General features: G+C 46.2%; 1 protein-coding gene across 1 annotated transcript in view; it reads left to right on the forward strand.

The window, feature by feature from the left end:
• The window catches only part of Fbn1 (fibrillin 1), a 205,486-nt gene that overhangs the window by 132,443 nt on the left and 58,214 nt on the right, over nucleotides 1-14,829 (forward strand). The window contains exons 22-32 of the mRNA XM_038330599.2: nucleotides 168-305; nucleotides 688-738; nucleotides 2,291-2,416; nucleotides 3,340-3,567; nucleotides 5,834-5,959; nucleotides 6,144-6,272; nucleotides 7,119-7,244; nucleotides 7,351-7,476; nucleotides 8,646-8,768; nucleotides 9,703-9,828; nucleotides 11,419-11,544. Coding sequence (XP_038186527.1) covers nucleotides 168-305; nucleotides 688-738; nucleotides 2,291-2,416; nucleotides 3,340-3,567; nucleotides 5,834-5,959; nucleotides 6,144-6,272; nucleotides 7,119-7,244; nucleotides 7,351-7,476; nucleotides 8,646-8,768; nucleotides 9,703-9,828; nucleotides 11,419-11,544 — 1,425 coding nt within the window. The remainder of the gene's footprint in view (nucleotides 1-167; nucleotides 306-687; nucleotides 739-2,290; nucleotides 2,417-3,339; nucleotides 3,568-5,833; nucleotides 5,960-6,143; nucleotides 6,273-7,118; nucleotides 7,245-7,350; nucleotides 7,477-8,645; nucleotides 8,769-9,702; nucleotides 9,829-11,418; nucleotides 11,545-14,829) is intronic.

Here is a 14,829-nt window from a genome sequence, read left to right on the forward strand (position 1 = left end):
TATGCTTAATGGCTGCTTTGTTGGCAACCGAAGTTTAGCTATAAGACAGGCATTAAAAATGATCATTGTTCCCTGTTTCAGAATGCTAGTCAAGCTGTAATTCCAGTGTATGCATTGAATTTCTGATAAGATTCTGTTCGGTGTCCATCACGCCCCTCTTTCTGCAGAAACCATCAAGGGCACTTGTTGGCAGACTGTCATTGACGGTCGGTGTGAGATCAATATCAATGGAGCCACCTTGAAGTCCGAATGCTGCTCTTCCCTTGGTGCTGCCTGGGGGAGCCCCTGTACCATTTGTCAAGTTGGTAAGAGAAGCCACCACCTCACTGGTTACTTTGCTTATTTAGGCCCATGTGTGGGACATTTACAGATGACCTTGATAAAATCATGTTCCTGAACAGGAAACCAGAGAAGTATCCATTTTATGGGATTCTGGTCAGTTCGCTATTTCCCAGCTCCTCCATGGGCTCACGTGGTTAGCTTGCAGGGTTTCCCGGAAGCACCAATTCCTGCCGGCTGGGCTTTGCTAGTGAGGCATTTCATCACCGCTCTTCCTTATCTACGCAATCCCATGCTCATTCGTCGGAGCAGAATCAGCTCCTGTTCCAGGCACTCCCTTGTGTTTGTTAGGCTTGGCATTCCTGGGAAGTATAGACAGATGTTGATCTTGCTTTGTTTCCCCCACAGATCCCATATGTGGTAAAGGGTTCTCACGGATTAAAGGCACACAGTGTGAAGGTATTTCTTATTATCTATAAACCATGCGTTTTTGTGTGTATGAAAGATGCTTGTGTTAATTTGCCCTGGATAAAGGAGTAAAGGAACTTCGCAGCGAGAAGTACGCTGCCAAGAAAAAGAAATCACCGAGGACCAGAGAACAGAGCAGATGTTAAATGCACAGGCTGTTGCCTGAGTCCCATCACTATGGCCAAAGGACGGCGTGGCTGGAAATGCTTTAGGATGACCATTTGCAGATCAGGAGCAAAAAAGCAAGACCGTCCCTTTTTTCGAGACTGTAAAGTTTGCATTCTCGGTCAGCCCTGTTTTTATTGTTGCCCCTTGTTTATTTGCACCACATTCACAGGTGACTTAGAGGGGTGCACGAAGTTGCCCCTGTTTTTAGGGTCTTTGTGGACCCTCCCCAGTTTGCTGTGGTTCTTTCTCACTGAGTCCTGAGTAGATATGGGTCATGGTGACTAACACAGCCTGACATGACACAGCCACTGAAATGTTTTTTTAAAAAAAATGGTTAGTCCCATATGTGGGATAAAATGAAGTTTTTCCTGTTAAAACAAAGAGGAATACTACAACCCCCACCCAAAGGCTTGCTTTCCAAATGATGACTGAATCCTTTGGCTTTTTTCTGGTTCAGACTAGCCGTTCATAACTTATCTGAGCTGTAACAGCACGCTTTGGTGTACAAATCGCTGAGGAAAATCCCCCAAGGAATAAGTCCTCCGCAAACGGAGATTCGACTTTACTTCCATTTAGTTTTCCTTCAAGGAAACAGTGAGATGTTTCCTTTATGCTCTTGACTTTAAAGGGTGACCTCTTTAAAACAGACACTGTGTGTGTGTGTGTGTGTGTGTGTGTGTGTGTGTTTGCATGTGTGTGTTTCCTAACTAAGGTTTCCCCCCATTTGGCATTTGGATTGACTTTCTTTGAATTAATTCGATGATGTCTGTTTTTCCAAATTAAGTTCAGAGAACACACTGCCCCATGAGGCAAACTGGGGAGGATCAGTAGGTCTGGGCAGCCCTGGTGGATGATGAATGGACATTCGTGTGTGTTGACTCTCCCTCATCCAAGCCCCAGCCACCTGGGCTCAGTACTCCTGGATCGGCTCACATATCCCACAGCAGGATTTGATTTTTATAGAACGCAAGCTCAAGCTTTTTCTGCTTTGATAATTTGGAAGGCCACACTTTGCCTGTTTTAAGTCATCTAATCTCCTAATGCTAGTTATAAAAACCCACCGAGCCTTCCTAACCAGAACAGTCCCTCTAAACCCTTGGACCCCATCCCTACTACTCAAACGCTATTCCCAGAGGCCAGTGGAGAGACTCCTAGCTTTAGTGAATAGACCCCTGGCTGCTATTTAGACACATGAGATGTTCCTATGAAGTGTTGGGAGGCAAGCTAGTGTTTTGAACTTTTCAAGTTTTTGTGATAGTCATTGTGAATCTGTGAGTGGGGAAAGCCAGGGTTAACTTATACAGATGTATTGACTTATACAGATGTATTGACTTATACAGATGTATTGACTTAGTGCTCTTTCTTTCTTTTTCAGATATCAATGAATGTGAAGTGTTCCCAGGAGTGTGCAAAAACGGCCTGTGTGTCAACTCCAGGGGTTCATTCAAGTGCGAGTGTCCCAGTGGGATGACCCTGGATGCCACAGGAAGAATCTGCCTTGGTAAGGATGAATAAGATGCAGCTGGTACACACACATACACACACACACACACACACACACACACACACACACACGCACGCACGCACGCATGCAAAACACACACACACACACACACACACACACACACACACACACACACACACAGGCTTAGCTCACCTGTTAGGCTCTATGGTGGTGTTCTGACAAACTGCCTTCCTAAGGAGTTAGAAGTTAGGAGGGGACTAGTCTTTCCTTGTTGTTCTTTCCATTCTCTGAATCACAGCTGCCGCAGTCACTATTGCCCGTCTGCCGCGAGCTGCGGGACACATACTGAGTGGCAGAGAGAAGGACATTTGCACTCAATGGGGGACTATAACAGGTCAGATAGGTTCTTACAGGAAATCCCTGTTGATATCAGGAGCAGAAACACTCCCTCCCGGGAGAGGGAGGAGATAGGGAGAGAAGGAGGAAGGAAGGGGGAGAGAGAGGGAGGGAGGGAACAGGGCTATCTTTACTGTTGTATGGGAATCTCCCTGCCAACTGCTGGAGTCCAGGGGGTTACTTCACATCCAGTCATACCATCCCAGTGACACGGGAGAGACTAGACATAGAATCTAGACTTAGAGTCTTCAGAAGGCTGCTCCATGGCTCTTAGCTGTGGTGTCTGCCTGGCTCCTAGGGTCCCTGCTATAGAGTCTCATTGCTAGGACAAAGTCCAGAGCTGTCTGGTTTCTTGCCTTTGACTCTGGAGGTGAAATCATGTGTAATACATACCTGACACTTCCCAGGAATGCTTATCACATAACACTGGTTTGAATCTGAAAAAAAAATGCAGTCACGGATATAGCAAATTAGCATGTGTTATATTTTCCCTAACCAAAGTTGGTAGTATTGGACAGTGAAAGAGAGCTGTCCTCAGTCTCCCCACCACCCGCCTCTGACAGACATCCGCCTGGAGACCTGCTTCCTGAGGTACGACGATGAGGAGTGCACCCTGCCCATCGCTGGCCGGCACCGCATGGATGCCTGCTGCTGCTCCGTTGGGGCAGCCTGGGGGACTGAAGAGTGCGAGGAATGTCCAGTGAGGAACACCCCGGAGTATGAGGAGCTCTGTCCCCGAGGACCCGGGTTTGCCACCAAAGACATTACGAATGGGAAACCCTTCTTCAAAGGTACGTGGCTCCCGTGGCTGATTGGTTTTCTCTCTAGACCAGGAGATGCCCTTTGGTGAGCCCAGTGTGCTTCAGGAACCACCTGTGTGAAGTCGTTCCTTCAGCTTTCCAATTTCTGAGACTCTGCTCCCCCTCCCCTCCTACCTCTAGCTCTTTCCCTGCCTTCCTCCTCCTCCTCCTCCTCCTCCTCCTCCTCCTCCTCCTCCTCCTCCTCCTCCTCCTCGCTACGCTACTTTTCTCCCCTCCCCCCTCTGTCAGTGGTAAGCTCCCTCCAGTCCCTACTTCTCAAAACTTCCTGAGGTCTCTTACCTCTTCTGTCCATTAACTAGTAAAATAACTCCTTAATAGCATCCCAGTTGAGAACTAAAGGGATGTCAGGTGCCACCTGCCCAACCGGTGTGATTTGACCTTTTGTCCCCCATTTGTGTTCCTGTTGCTAGTGGCGGTGTGAGAATGCACTGTAGTTCATTGTGTTTCAGATGCTACTTTCTGTCATGCCATAATCGGAAGTCCATGTTAAAATAAGGGTTACAACTTTAATTCTGAGGCTAGGTTAACTTCAATGGACAATGGTATGGTGATTGTTTACTTTAGTATATGAAAAGAAAATATTACCAAGAGTTCTGATTATTCAGGAGGTGGTGTTGGTGTTGGTGCAGTTGGTGTTGGTGGTGTTTGTGTTGTTGTTGATGATGGTGGTGGTGGTGTGTGTGTGTGTGTGTGTGTGTGTGTGTGTGTGTGTGTGTGCGCACATGCGTATGAAGGACAGAGCCTAAAATAGATGTCTTCCTCTATCTTATTTCTTGGGGCAGTGCCCCTTACTGAGCCTGAAGCTCACCACTTTTAGCTAGTTGTCCAGCAAGCCCCCTGGGTCTTCATATCCCTACGCTCTGTCCCCAGCGCAGGGCTGAAAGACCCACAGGGCCATCCCTGGCTTCATTATGTGGATGCTTGGGATTCAAACTCAGGTCTTTGTGTCTACACGGCATGTTCTCTCCCTGGGAGCTGTGCCCCAGCCCCAGTTTACAAGAATTCCGATTTTCTCAATGGAGAGCTTGCGCAGTGTGGCCTGCTGTCTCTCGTGTTGGGCTTTGAAAGTCTGAGATCTCCCTATCATATTCTCCATGACTGAATCAAATCAGAAAAATGGGAACTAAGTTCATAAGAACTGAATAATTGTCTTTGTATGAAAACGGAAGGTTTTCCCCCTTTTTTCTTCTCTCTGTCCCTTTCTTCTCTCCCTCCTCCTCTTCCTCTTTTCATCTGTTATTCTATGAGATTGTGATCATTAAAGCTGTCCTGTCCAGAGAGGCAGTTTCTAGATGACCACCTCAAACTTCTCCTAAATAAATTCAGAAGCATGCGACCCGCAAGCCGCAACAGTCTGCCTCTGTGAGGGACTTGAGGGCCTTAATTTAGTCCTCCAGTTCTCACTGCCACGGCATTATGCAGAAATGAAATTCTGTTTCTTGCTTTTGAAAAGGCTCCAGTAGGAGAAAACCTGGGTCACATGTTTCATATATATATCACCTTCTTATATATAAGAAGCTCTTAAAATTATGACAATGATACATAATGCTGAGAAAATTAAAGTAGTATGGATTATTTGTGAACAATTTAAACTATAAACGACATCTTTAAATTCTCAGTCATTTTAAGTTGTATTTAAGAAAGTCTCGAAGAATCAAATAAGAGCCTTTTCTGCTGCCATGATGGTTGTAGTGGACGAGGGGCCGTGGTGGCTGTGGTGGCCGTGGTAGGTGTGGTGGCCGCGGTGCCTGTGGTGGCTGTGGAGGCTGTGATGGCTGTGGTGGCTCTGGTGGCTGGCTGGGTTGATTGTGGTGGCCATGGTGGCTGTGGTGGGTGTGGTGGCCATGGTGGGTGGCTGGCTGGGTGATTGTGGTGGCTGTAGTGGTAATGGTAAGAGGGTGAGTGGCTGTGGCAGATGCTGTATTTGCCATTCGGGCATTTATTGGTCCATGATTACCAAGTGCTTGCTGTGTTCCAGTAAGTGACCAGGCTGCTAGAAGTCCCAATCAGCACACCTACCTTTCATAGCAGTGTTCTCTTAAAACGCAGAAGTCAGAATGACTAGGGATGTTTACGAAGTACTAGCCCCTGGATTATCACACATTGGTTTAGTTGAATTTTGCCAAGACCTTAAGCAAGGCCCTCCAACCTCCTGGATTTAAAGTATGGACCCCTGAGATGTCCCAACTGGTTGCTCATAGGCTTCTCTTCCTTGCATTTTTTTCTTTTCCTAAAGATATCAATGAGTGCAAGATGATACCAAGCCTCTGTACCCATGGCAAGTGCAGAAACACCATCGGCAGCTTCAAGTGCAGGTGCGACAGCGGCTTTGCTCTGGACTCTGAAGAGAGGAACTGCACAGGTCAGTGTGCGGGTCTCCAGGGGTGGTAGGGGAGGAGTCTTTCCAAACTCCCTCTTCTCTGCGTGGCTACGCCCCTTCCCTGCGTGGCTGCGCTCTTCCTGCGTGGCTGCTCTCTTCCCTGTGTGGTTTCACGTTGTAAGCTCCTCCCCACCGTCCTTGTCGCTGCCCGCTGTTTTGCTTGCAGACATTGATGAGTGCCGCATATCTCCTGACCTCTGCGGCCGAGGCCAGTGTGTGAACACCCCAGGCGACTTCGAATGCAAGTGTGACGAGGGCTATGAGAGTGGATTCATGATGATGAAGAACTGCATGGGTGAGTTTGTACTGCTTTAGCCAGCGCAGGAAGCACAGGCCTTCGGGAAGACTGGATTCCTCAGAGGGATCATAGTGTCCCAGGCAATTCCTGCTGTCCAACCGTCTAACTAGGGAGGGCAGTCTGTGGCAGAGGGAGACTCATAGGAAGACACGGGGTGGGGGTGGGGCTAAAAAAATCATGGCTAAGATTCCAGTGGAAATTGTGGACCCTGAGCGATTTCCACACCTGATAGAATGAATTGAGGACAATTCTGATGTAAGCTATAGGAGGAGTCCCATCTCAGGGTATCTGTCTGACAGTTCTAGAAGACAGTGTTGACGAAGCTGCTTTAGGTCAGGTTCCCCATGAACAAAGTCAGAGATGAGATTTCTACACAAAAGAGGGGTGGACTTGGGTATTGGTTTGAATTTTGTGGGTTTTTTGTGCTTTGTTTTGTGATGAGTTTGGGGGGAATGTTTTGAGGGAGGAACCCCTCAAAATGGCAGAGAAGCAGGGTAGTACAGAGTCAGGTTGCATGGCAGCACTTTCGGGTCCTACAGGGAGCTCTGGAGGTAAGAACGGCCCCAGTGTGAGACAAGGTCAAGGCTTTTGATTTCCGAGCCAATCAATCAATGACTGGCTAAAATGACTGTGGAAAAGCGTTGTGACCGCTCATCTTACAGACATTTCTGGGTGAAGTGGACAGCCGTTCTCTCAGAAGGGAGCTGAGAAGCCATCAGTAGCCAGGACTCCCCGCAACTGAGGGTTAGAAAAGGGGCTGTCCTGGTAATGGAGGAAGAACAGGGCACCAGTGAAGGAGAACAGGGCACCAGCATCTTCAACATGGGGTCTTTTCCATTACAGATATTGATGAATGCCAGAGAAATCCTCTCCTGTGCCGAGGAGGCGTTTGCCACAACACAGAGGGAAGTTATCGCTGTGAATGCCCTCCTGGTCACCAACTGTCCCCAAACATCTCCGCGTGCGTTGGTAAGGAAGAACTCTTCAGCCCACGGTGTGAGGTCGGTTGTTTGACCCGTCTCTCTGCCACATTCAGACACTTACATTTCTGTGTCGCTCTTTTGTTTCTAAACAGACATCAACGAGTGTGAACTGAGCGCAAACCTCTGTCCCAATGGCCGTTGTGTGAACCTCATAGGGAAGTATCAGTGTGCCTGTAACCCGGGTTATCACTCGTCTCCGGATAGGCTCTTCTGTGTTGGTAAGTTCTAGCTTCCTATTTCTTTCCTCTCTTTGTAAAACGCCCCCAGTTCCGCTATCATAGGTAGATGCTTTCGCTTCATCTTTCCGGTTTCACTGCAAACCCCATAGCCGCTCACGATACTTGCCTCTGACTTTCCTCTTCAATGAGGGAGATGAATGAAAGATAGGCAGTCTGATGTATGCTTCCGAATAATGAACAAGGCATAGGCACGTCAAAGCAAATCGGCCAGTGATAGGTGACACCAAGATGAGCTAAGGGTGTCAAGTGCCGTGGAAGACACAGACAGGCACGAGGTGCGGCCTCTGCCCCACATGGGAGAGATCATCTAAATATTTCAAAGAGTGACCGTTGGCAAGAAGGTCGTGGAATGTTCATATCTTCCCCCGAAATAGAGGCCGTGTCTGGCACCCCTTAAGTATGGGTTTTTGTGGGACCAGAATTTGGCTTTGTGGTTGGTCCCCTGTAGGTTTAGTCCTGCTGTGGCGGGTGACGTAGGAGGCCCTGTGGCTTTATCATGCCCGAAGTCAAAGTGAAATTGCTTGAATGCTGCCAGTGTAGGCCTGGCTTGGGATGTACACCGTGTGGAACTGCCAGTGTAGGCCTGGCTTGGGATGTACACCGTGTGGAACTGCCAAGGCTCCGATGGTTTCCACCCAAAACCATAAATCAGCACAGATTCTTTTGAAATCTAGCCAAGGACAACTCAAAACTTCAATTTAGGTTCTTGCAAAGAATCAGAACCGTAGCCCATCAAGCCGTAATTCAAGTTTATAACTGAATCGATGACCAAGAAGATCGCCACAACTGTAAACACAAAAGGTGTCTCAATCAGTTTTTATGTGCTGTACCAGAATACCTGAGACTGGCTAGTTTATAGGGATAGAAATTCATTCCCTCATAGCTCTGGAGGCTGGGAAGCAACAGCAAAATGCTGGCATCGGGCACGGGTCTTTTTGCTGTGCCAAAATGTGTGAAAGAAAAGAGAAAACAGAAGTGGCCAGATTCACCCATTTTATGCTGGCACCAGTGCCACCCAGAGGATGGAGTCCCCGTGGCTTAATTGCCTCTGCAAAGTCCCATCCCTTAATACTTCTATGGCAGTCGTTAAATCTCAGCAAGAGCTTGGGAGGTAACAAGCATTCTAATGTTGTTCCCACCCCTCGCAGACATCGATGAATGCAGCATAATGAATGGTGGCTGTGAGACCTTCTGCACCAACTCTGAAGGCAGCTACGAGTGCAGCTGTCAGCCAGGGTTCGCACTGATGCCAGATCAGAGATCGTGCACAGGTGAGAAGCTTTGCTCTCTGATTCTGCCTCTCAGTGACAGTCTCCCAAGTGGAGTTGCTCAGGGCCTGGGCTTTGGAATCTAACCACCTTGGGTTCAAGTCTTTGTCTGTTTGCATATGTTAGTTGTGTGTCTTTCAGCAAGACACTTGGCAGTGGCTCTTCATTTAGAAACTGTAGTTGAGAGTATATGAAAGGAAGTAATAGCACTGGGATAAATGGAACAGAAAGCATTTTATTCGTCAAACAGTTGGCTCTTGAAACTATTTTGGTGCAGTTCTGAGTGGTTTAAAACCTCAGGCTCCATCCAAATCGACTGAACTGAAAGGAGTCCTGGGCCATCTTGGTGCTCCGTGCGTTTGGATGGATGCTGAAGTCTGAGAGCCTCTCTCCTAATTTACACTCCCGCCTTCCTATCTTACGCTGGGAGAGCCAGGAAGCCAAGGAGAGATTAAAAAGTAGAGTGGCTGACTCAGCCTTTGAGTTTTGGCTCTGGTTAAAAAGAGCATCCAGACTTAGAAACCACAGTGATTTTGTTTGACCTTTAACACCTTCCCCGACCCCCCAGACCTACCTTTATGTAAATTTGACTGTCCACAGTAAATGTCAAAGGAACTATTTATAACTGGACAATGATAAAATATGATTCGCCATCATGTTGAATTCCAAAGTCACATGTTTAAATTTTTATTGCTAGTGTTTTGGACCAGCGTGGGGGGCCGTTGTGTCCTTAGATCAAATACTGAGACTTTGAGATTGACTGGCTCCTCTGATCACAGGACGACCTGATGGGGTGATTTATACAAAGCTAAGGAGGTGTCCATCTTCTCCACGTGGGCTGAATTTCTTTAAGTTGGGACAGTTACTGCCTCTTCACTGGGTCATAGAGCCAATATCAATGTCTGTGACACGCGGTTGTTGATTTTCTTCTCTTTAGACATTGATGAGTGTGAAGATAACCCCAATATCTGTGATGGTGGTCAGTGTACAAACATACCTGGAGAGTACAGGTGTCTGTGCTATGATGGGTTCATGGCGTCTGAAGACATGAAGACTTGTGTAGGTAAGAAAGCAGGCGTCATCGGCTGACTCACTTGCTCAGTCGCGGGTATTGTGAAATCATGCAAAGATCATGTTCATAGTCCCTGCTTCCTCTCCTGCCTGAAAACTTTATTGTAAACCAGTTGTTTTTCCTTGGGAAATGCTGGCACTTTCTGTGTTCTAGAAGTATTGTTGAACTTTGAGAATGCAGTTATGGGGCTGGAGAGATGGCTTAGTGGTTAAGAGCACTGACTGCTCTTCCAGAGGACCTGGATTCAATTCCCAGTACCCACTTGGCAGCTAACAACAATCTGTAACTTTGATTCTAGGGAAACCGACATCCTCACTCAGACGTACATGCAGACAAAATATCCATGCATATAAAATAAAAATAAAGTATAAAAAAAGAAAATGCAATTGTTATCTGGAACTAGGCTGAGCCTTTTTAAAGTCCCGCTTTTAAGCAGCAGTTAGTCTAGAAGTGTTTTATTTGAGGCATTACTGAGCAAGACCCTTGTGGGACTCTCATAGGGTCCCTGTCAAGCGTCAGGTTTTCTGATTTCGCTCTGGGGAAGGGGCATCACTGTAGGGCTTCTGTGAAGGCTGGGGATTGCTGGACTGCATGGACAGTGCCTCCCCCAGCCTGGATGGTTTGTGTCTTGGGGCGAGTGGCGTACCACTGCCCTGAATACCTGCAGAAGTCATCCGTGGGTCACTGGTGCCCTCTCTGTGCTCTTTCCTGACTTTTAGCTGGGTTCGTGATGCCATCTGGTTCTATGTGGTATCATCTGCCGTAGGCCCAGGTCTACAGTTTATTCCTCAGTGATCTGAGAATAACCTAGAACCCACTTAATTTATTTTTTTATCTGGGGAATCATTATATTTTTGTTGTTCAGAGCCTAGAAAAGCATTTTTGTCTATCTGTTGTCCACTTTTTAATTATTTTTTAAGTTGTTTCTGGTGAGAAGACCACTCCCTCTTGGTCAGAAGTAGGAGCCCAGGATGAGCCGCGGGCACACATTACATGGATGGATATTTTGCTGGCATGTCTGTATGTGTACCATATTCATGCCCTGTGCCAGCAGAGGCCATAAAGGTGCCTTGAATCACTTAGGACTGGAGTTACAGACAGCTGTAAGCTGACGTGGGTGCCGGGACTCGAACCCTGATCCTCTGGAAGAACGGCGGTGCTCTCTCTCCATTCCTTCTGCCCTTTCTTTCTTAAATGTGGAAGCTAAGTGGCAGGCATCACACAGAATCCGTTATCTTACCACAGAGAATGTTAGCTCCAAGAAAAGCCATCACATGAGCAAGCTTCTGGTCAGCAGGAGCCAGTGCATATACTGACCACCTGACCCCTCATCACAGGAAGCATAGAGCCAGGTTACACAATTAGCCAGCGCTAACATAATACCAGCGTACATGGACTTTCTTATGTGTTTTTCGGAGATAAAGCATTTAAATATGCTATTTTAGACCATTTGCTTTCCAGGATGTTTTAGCGAAAGCCTCTCACTATTTCTTAACTTTCTGCCACAGTTCTTTTGTCTCGGGGAGAAAGCGTCCATCACAGCAGAAACTTGGATTTATGAACTGTGTCTCTGTCTTTCAGATGTCAATGAATGTGACCTGAATCCGAATATCTGCCTCAGCGGGACCTGTGAGAACACTAAGGGCTCGTTTATCTGCCACTGTGATATGGGCTATTCAGGGAAAAAAGGAAAAACGGGCTGTACAGGTACGCCTCCTTTTCCATACCAGTCGAAAATGTGAGCGCGCTAAGAAGCCATCATAACTGCAGCTCGACGCAAGTTCCTAAACTTAGCATTTTAACTGCGTTGTAGGTGTTTTGTGCGCCATACTTCATTAATTTAGCTTCTGTGCCTTTTGAAACTTTTCATGCTTTACTAGACCCCAGCTGAAGCCTGTTCTGCCTGTGAAAATAAAGCTCTGTGGCGTCGGATGAGTTAACATGACTAAGGATACGGTTTTTATAGGTTAAGAATCATACTTTCGGGTCGCATTAGCAACCAGGCTAGTTACTGAACACTCACACCCTGTATCAGAGCAGAACCTTTTGATAATCTTCCTCGCCAGCTCTGCATCTTACAACCAAAATTGTCTTCTAAAGAAAGAGCCCTGTATTCCATCTGCTCTTACGAGCCCTTCCACTCCTCAAGCTAGAGACGCGTTAGCCTTTTCCCCTAAACAAGCCTTTATTCGTGTGACTTAGCTGATGTTGCAAGAGAATTAAGCCATTCACAGTCTCCTTGTTTTTTATCTGCAGCTGAAGAAGGCCTTTCATGGTATTCCTAGGAGACTATACAATTCACTGCCAAATGCAAGGAGCCGCTCTGTGCCACAATGCGGTTTTATACATGTTTAGTTGTTTTCAAACTTGCAATGATGACATTAAGCACATGGAGTGGCAGACAGAGCATTTTTACTATAATAATTTATATTAAAGTTACCTATTATTGGCACATAACCTAATTTAAAACATCACGGAGAACATAGTGAGTTTGAAATAGGTAACTGTAAAAATAAAAATTTAGGGGCTGGAGAGATGGAGAGAGATAACCCAGTGGGTAAGAGCACTGGCTGTTCTTCCAGAGGACCCAGATTCAATTCCCAACACCCACATGACAGCTCACAACTGTCTGTAACTCCAGTTCCAGGGGATGCCAATGCATATAAAATAAAGCTAACTAAATTAGAAAAAAAGAGAATAGGTTTTTTTTTCCCCAGCAAGACTCCCTTAGGGAAAACTAACTTTAAAAAACAAACCAACAAACATTTAATAAGTAGTGGGCTGGACTTAAATTCTAAATGCTGCTTGGCAAGCCTTTATGACTTAAACATTAACATTGGCATATTGGTAGTTTGAGAATGTGTGGATCCTTCTCTTAATTATATCAATGTATTTCAAGAAAGCATCTAAATATATGTATCAGTTAATAAAGTGGCTCTGTTAACTGTTAATCTTGCTAACACCAGTAATATTATTGATGATTCAGAACTGTCAGTCTGCCCAAGCCATTGAAAGCGTCATAACACTGAAATGCTTTTTCGCGGCCTCTATTGCTTTTCATAGAAAGCCTGGCTAAGGGTCCTTTCTGGCAAATGGCAGGATGCTTCCACTCATCCCATAGAGACACTCAGGTACAAATGATTCTCGGGTTCAACTTTTATAATCAGCTGCCAGTGTCAATCTAAGACTTGCTAAGGGACGGAGGTGTGGCAGCATGACGAGGAAGGAAGACTCGTTCTATGCTGCATTGTAATGCATCAAGGGAAAAGCAAAGCTCACTGAAGTCCAAGCAGATGCCCATGATGATTCCAAAGAGACCAAGTCTCTGGGACAGTGTTCATTGCCTCCAGGGAAAGAGAGTGTACAGCTCCATTTTCCAGAGTCCTTCTAACTGGGTTCTAACTGCAGTTTGTGTCCTTTACCCTGAAGAAAGGTTATGTCCACACTGTGGTTGCATAAAAAGGATACCATGTTCAGGAACTTACCGCCATTTCAGACACGGCATGTAGAGGCAACCTGAAGTCTACCAAAACTTCGGTATAACTGTTTGCCACGCATACGCGAAATTCATTTCTTAAAGGGAAATGTTTACTTTATGTGTAGAAAGGCTTGTTTTTATAATTGAATTTGCAGAGATGCTGAGACTATGGGGGACAGGAAGTACTTACTGTGCACTGGTTGAGTCAGTGCCAGTGTCCCGGTACAGCGATCACCTTTTAGTAAACCCTAGAAAGAGAAGGACTGAGAGAAATCCTGTCTTCTCCAAAGGGCCAGTACCTCCCTATCCTTTCCAACTGCGCACAGAATGACGTTTAGGTTGGCGATATCATGGTAGCATGGCTCATGAGATTCACATCTGAAAGAGTAGAATGCTGGATTTTTGTTCTGGGTTCTTCTACTGGTTTGTGAGCTTGAGCAAATCACCCGGGTCCTCTGCCTTAACCAAACAATCCCCTTGGACCGAGGACTTGGCAGTGGCCTATGGGAGGAGGGGGCTGCTTTAGGGCAAGAAGAAAAAGATCCTCTGTGAATGACCCTGCTAGTAACAGCCAAGGGTATCACACTGGACCGGAAATGACTTACACAGACAGGAACTGGCACGGAGCCTCACACACTTCAAAACAAGTTTCTAAAAATCAGCCAAAATGTCTTTTTCAGTCCCACATAACTACAGCTCTTTCAGGCTGGTTTCAAATCAGTGTTAGTCACAGCTTTGAATGCCATCAGGTCACCTTGGTGACGGTTGTGTTAAAGACAAGTGTTTATAATGTCCCAGACAACTAATATAAACGGAGATACTTATCTTACCTAATTGGATAAGCAAGACGCACTACAAATAACAGCAAAAAGAGACGTTTCAACTGTGTCCTTACACACACACATACACACACACACACACCACGCACGTACACCCTGCTTGTTTAGATAGGATTTTTAAATAAGTACCCTGGGAAGCAATTATTAAGAACACATACGCTGTTTCCTAAGAAGGGACTTGGTTTCATGAGAACGAAAATCCCCCTCTGGGCTCCATTACAGCTCAGTCTAGCTATTCCAGCTCACTTGTCATTACTGATTGTTTCCATTTTAACAAATAAACATGTTTTCTTCTCCCAATCACATCGGCAGTGCTAAGAATCCACCCACTGACTCACATTCCCAGCCCACACAGATGCTAAGGGCTTCATTTTTTTCTTCTTCTTAAGCTTTGTCCAAACTGTGGATACTGCAGAGGGGAATGTTTTGAGTTCATGAAGAGAGAATGCACATTTGCTTGAAACCTAGGACGCAGCTCCTCTGTCTCTGACTGAAGTGGGTGGGGTCACAGCTTTCCTGTGACCTCTGGGGCTCATGCTAAGTAACTGTAATTGGAAGAAGATAAGGCCATTTCAGGATGCCACCCAAGTGGGTCTCGGCTTTCACAGGTTCAATTTTAAGAACCTACCTGGCCTCACATATGCTCACTTTACCAGTGGATACAGTGAGAATTGT

Source organism: Arvicola amphibius, chromosome 5 (assembly GCF_903992535.2).
Source record: "Arvicola amphibius chromosome 5, mArvAmp1.2, whole genome shotgun sequence".
Lineage (NCBI taxonomy): Eukaryota > Metazoa > Chordata > Mammalia > Rodentia > Cricetidae > Arvicola > Arvicola amphibius.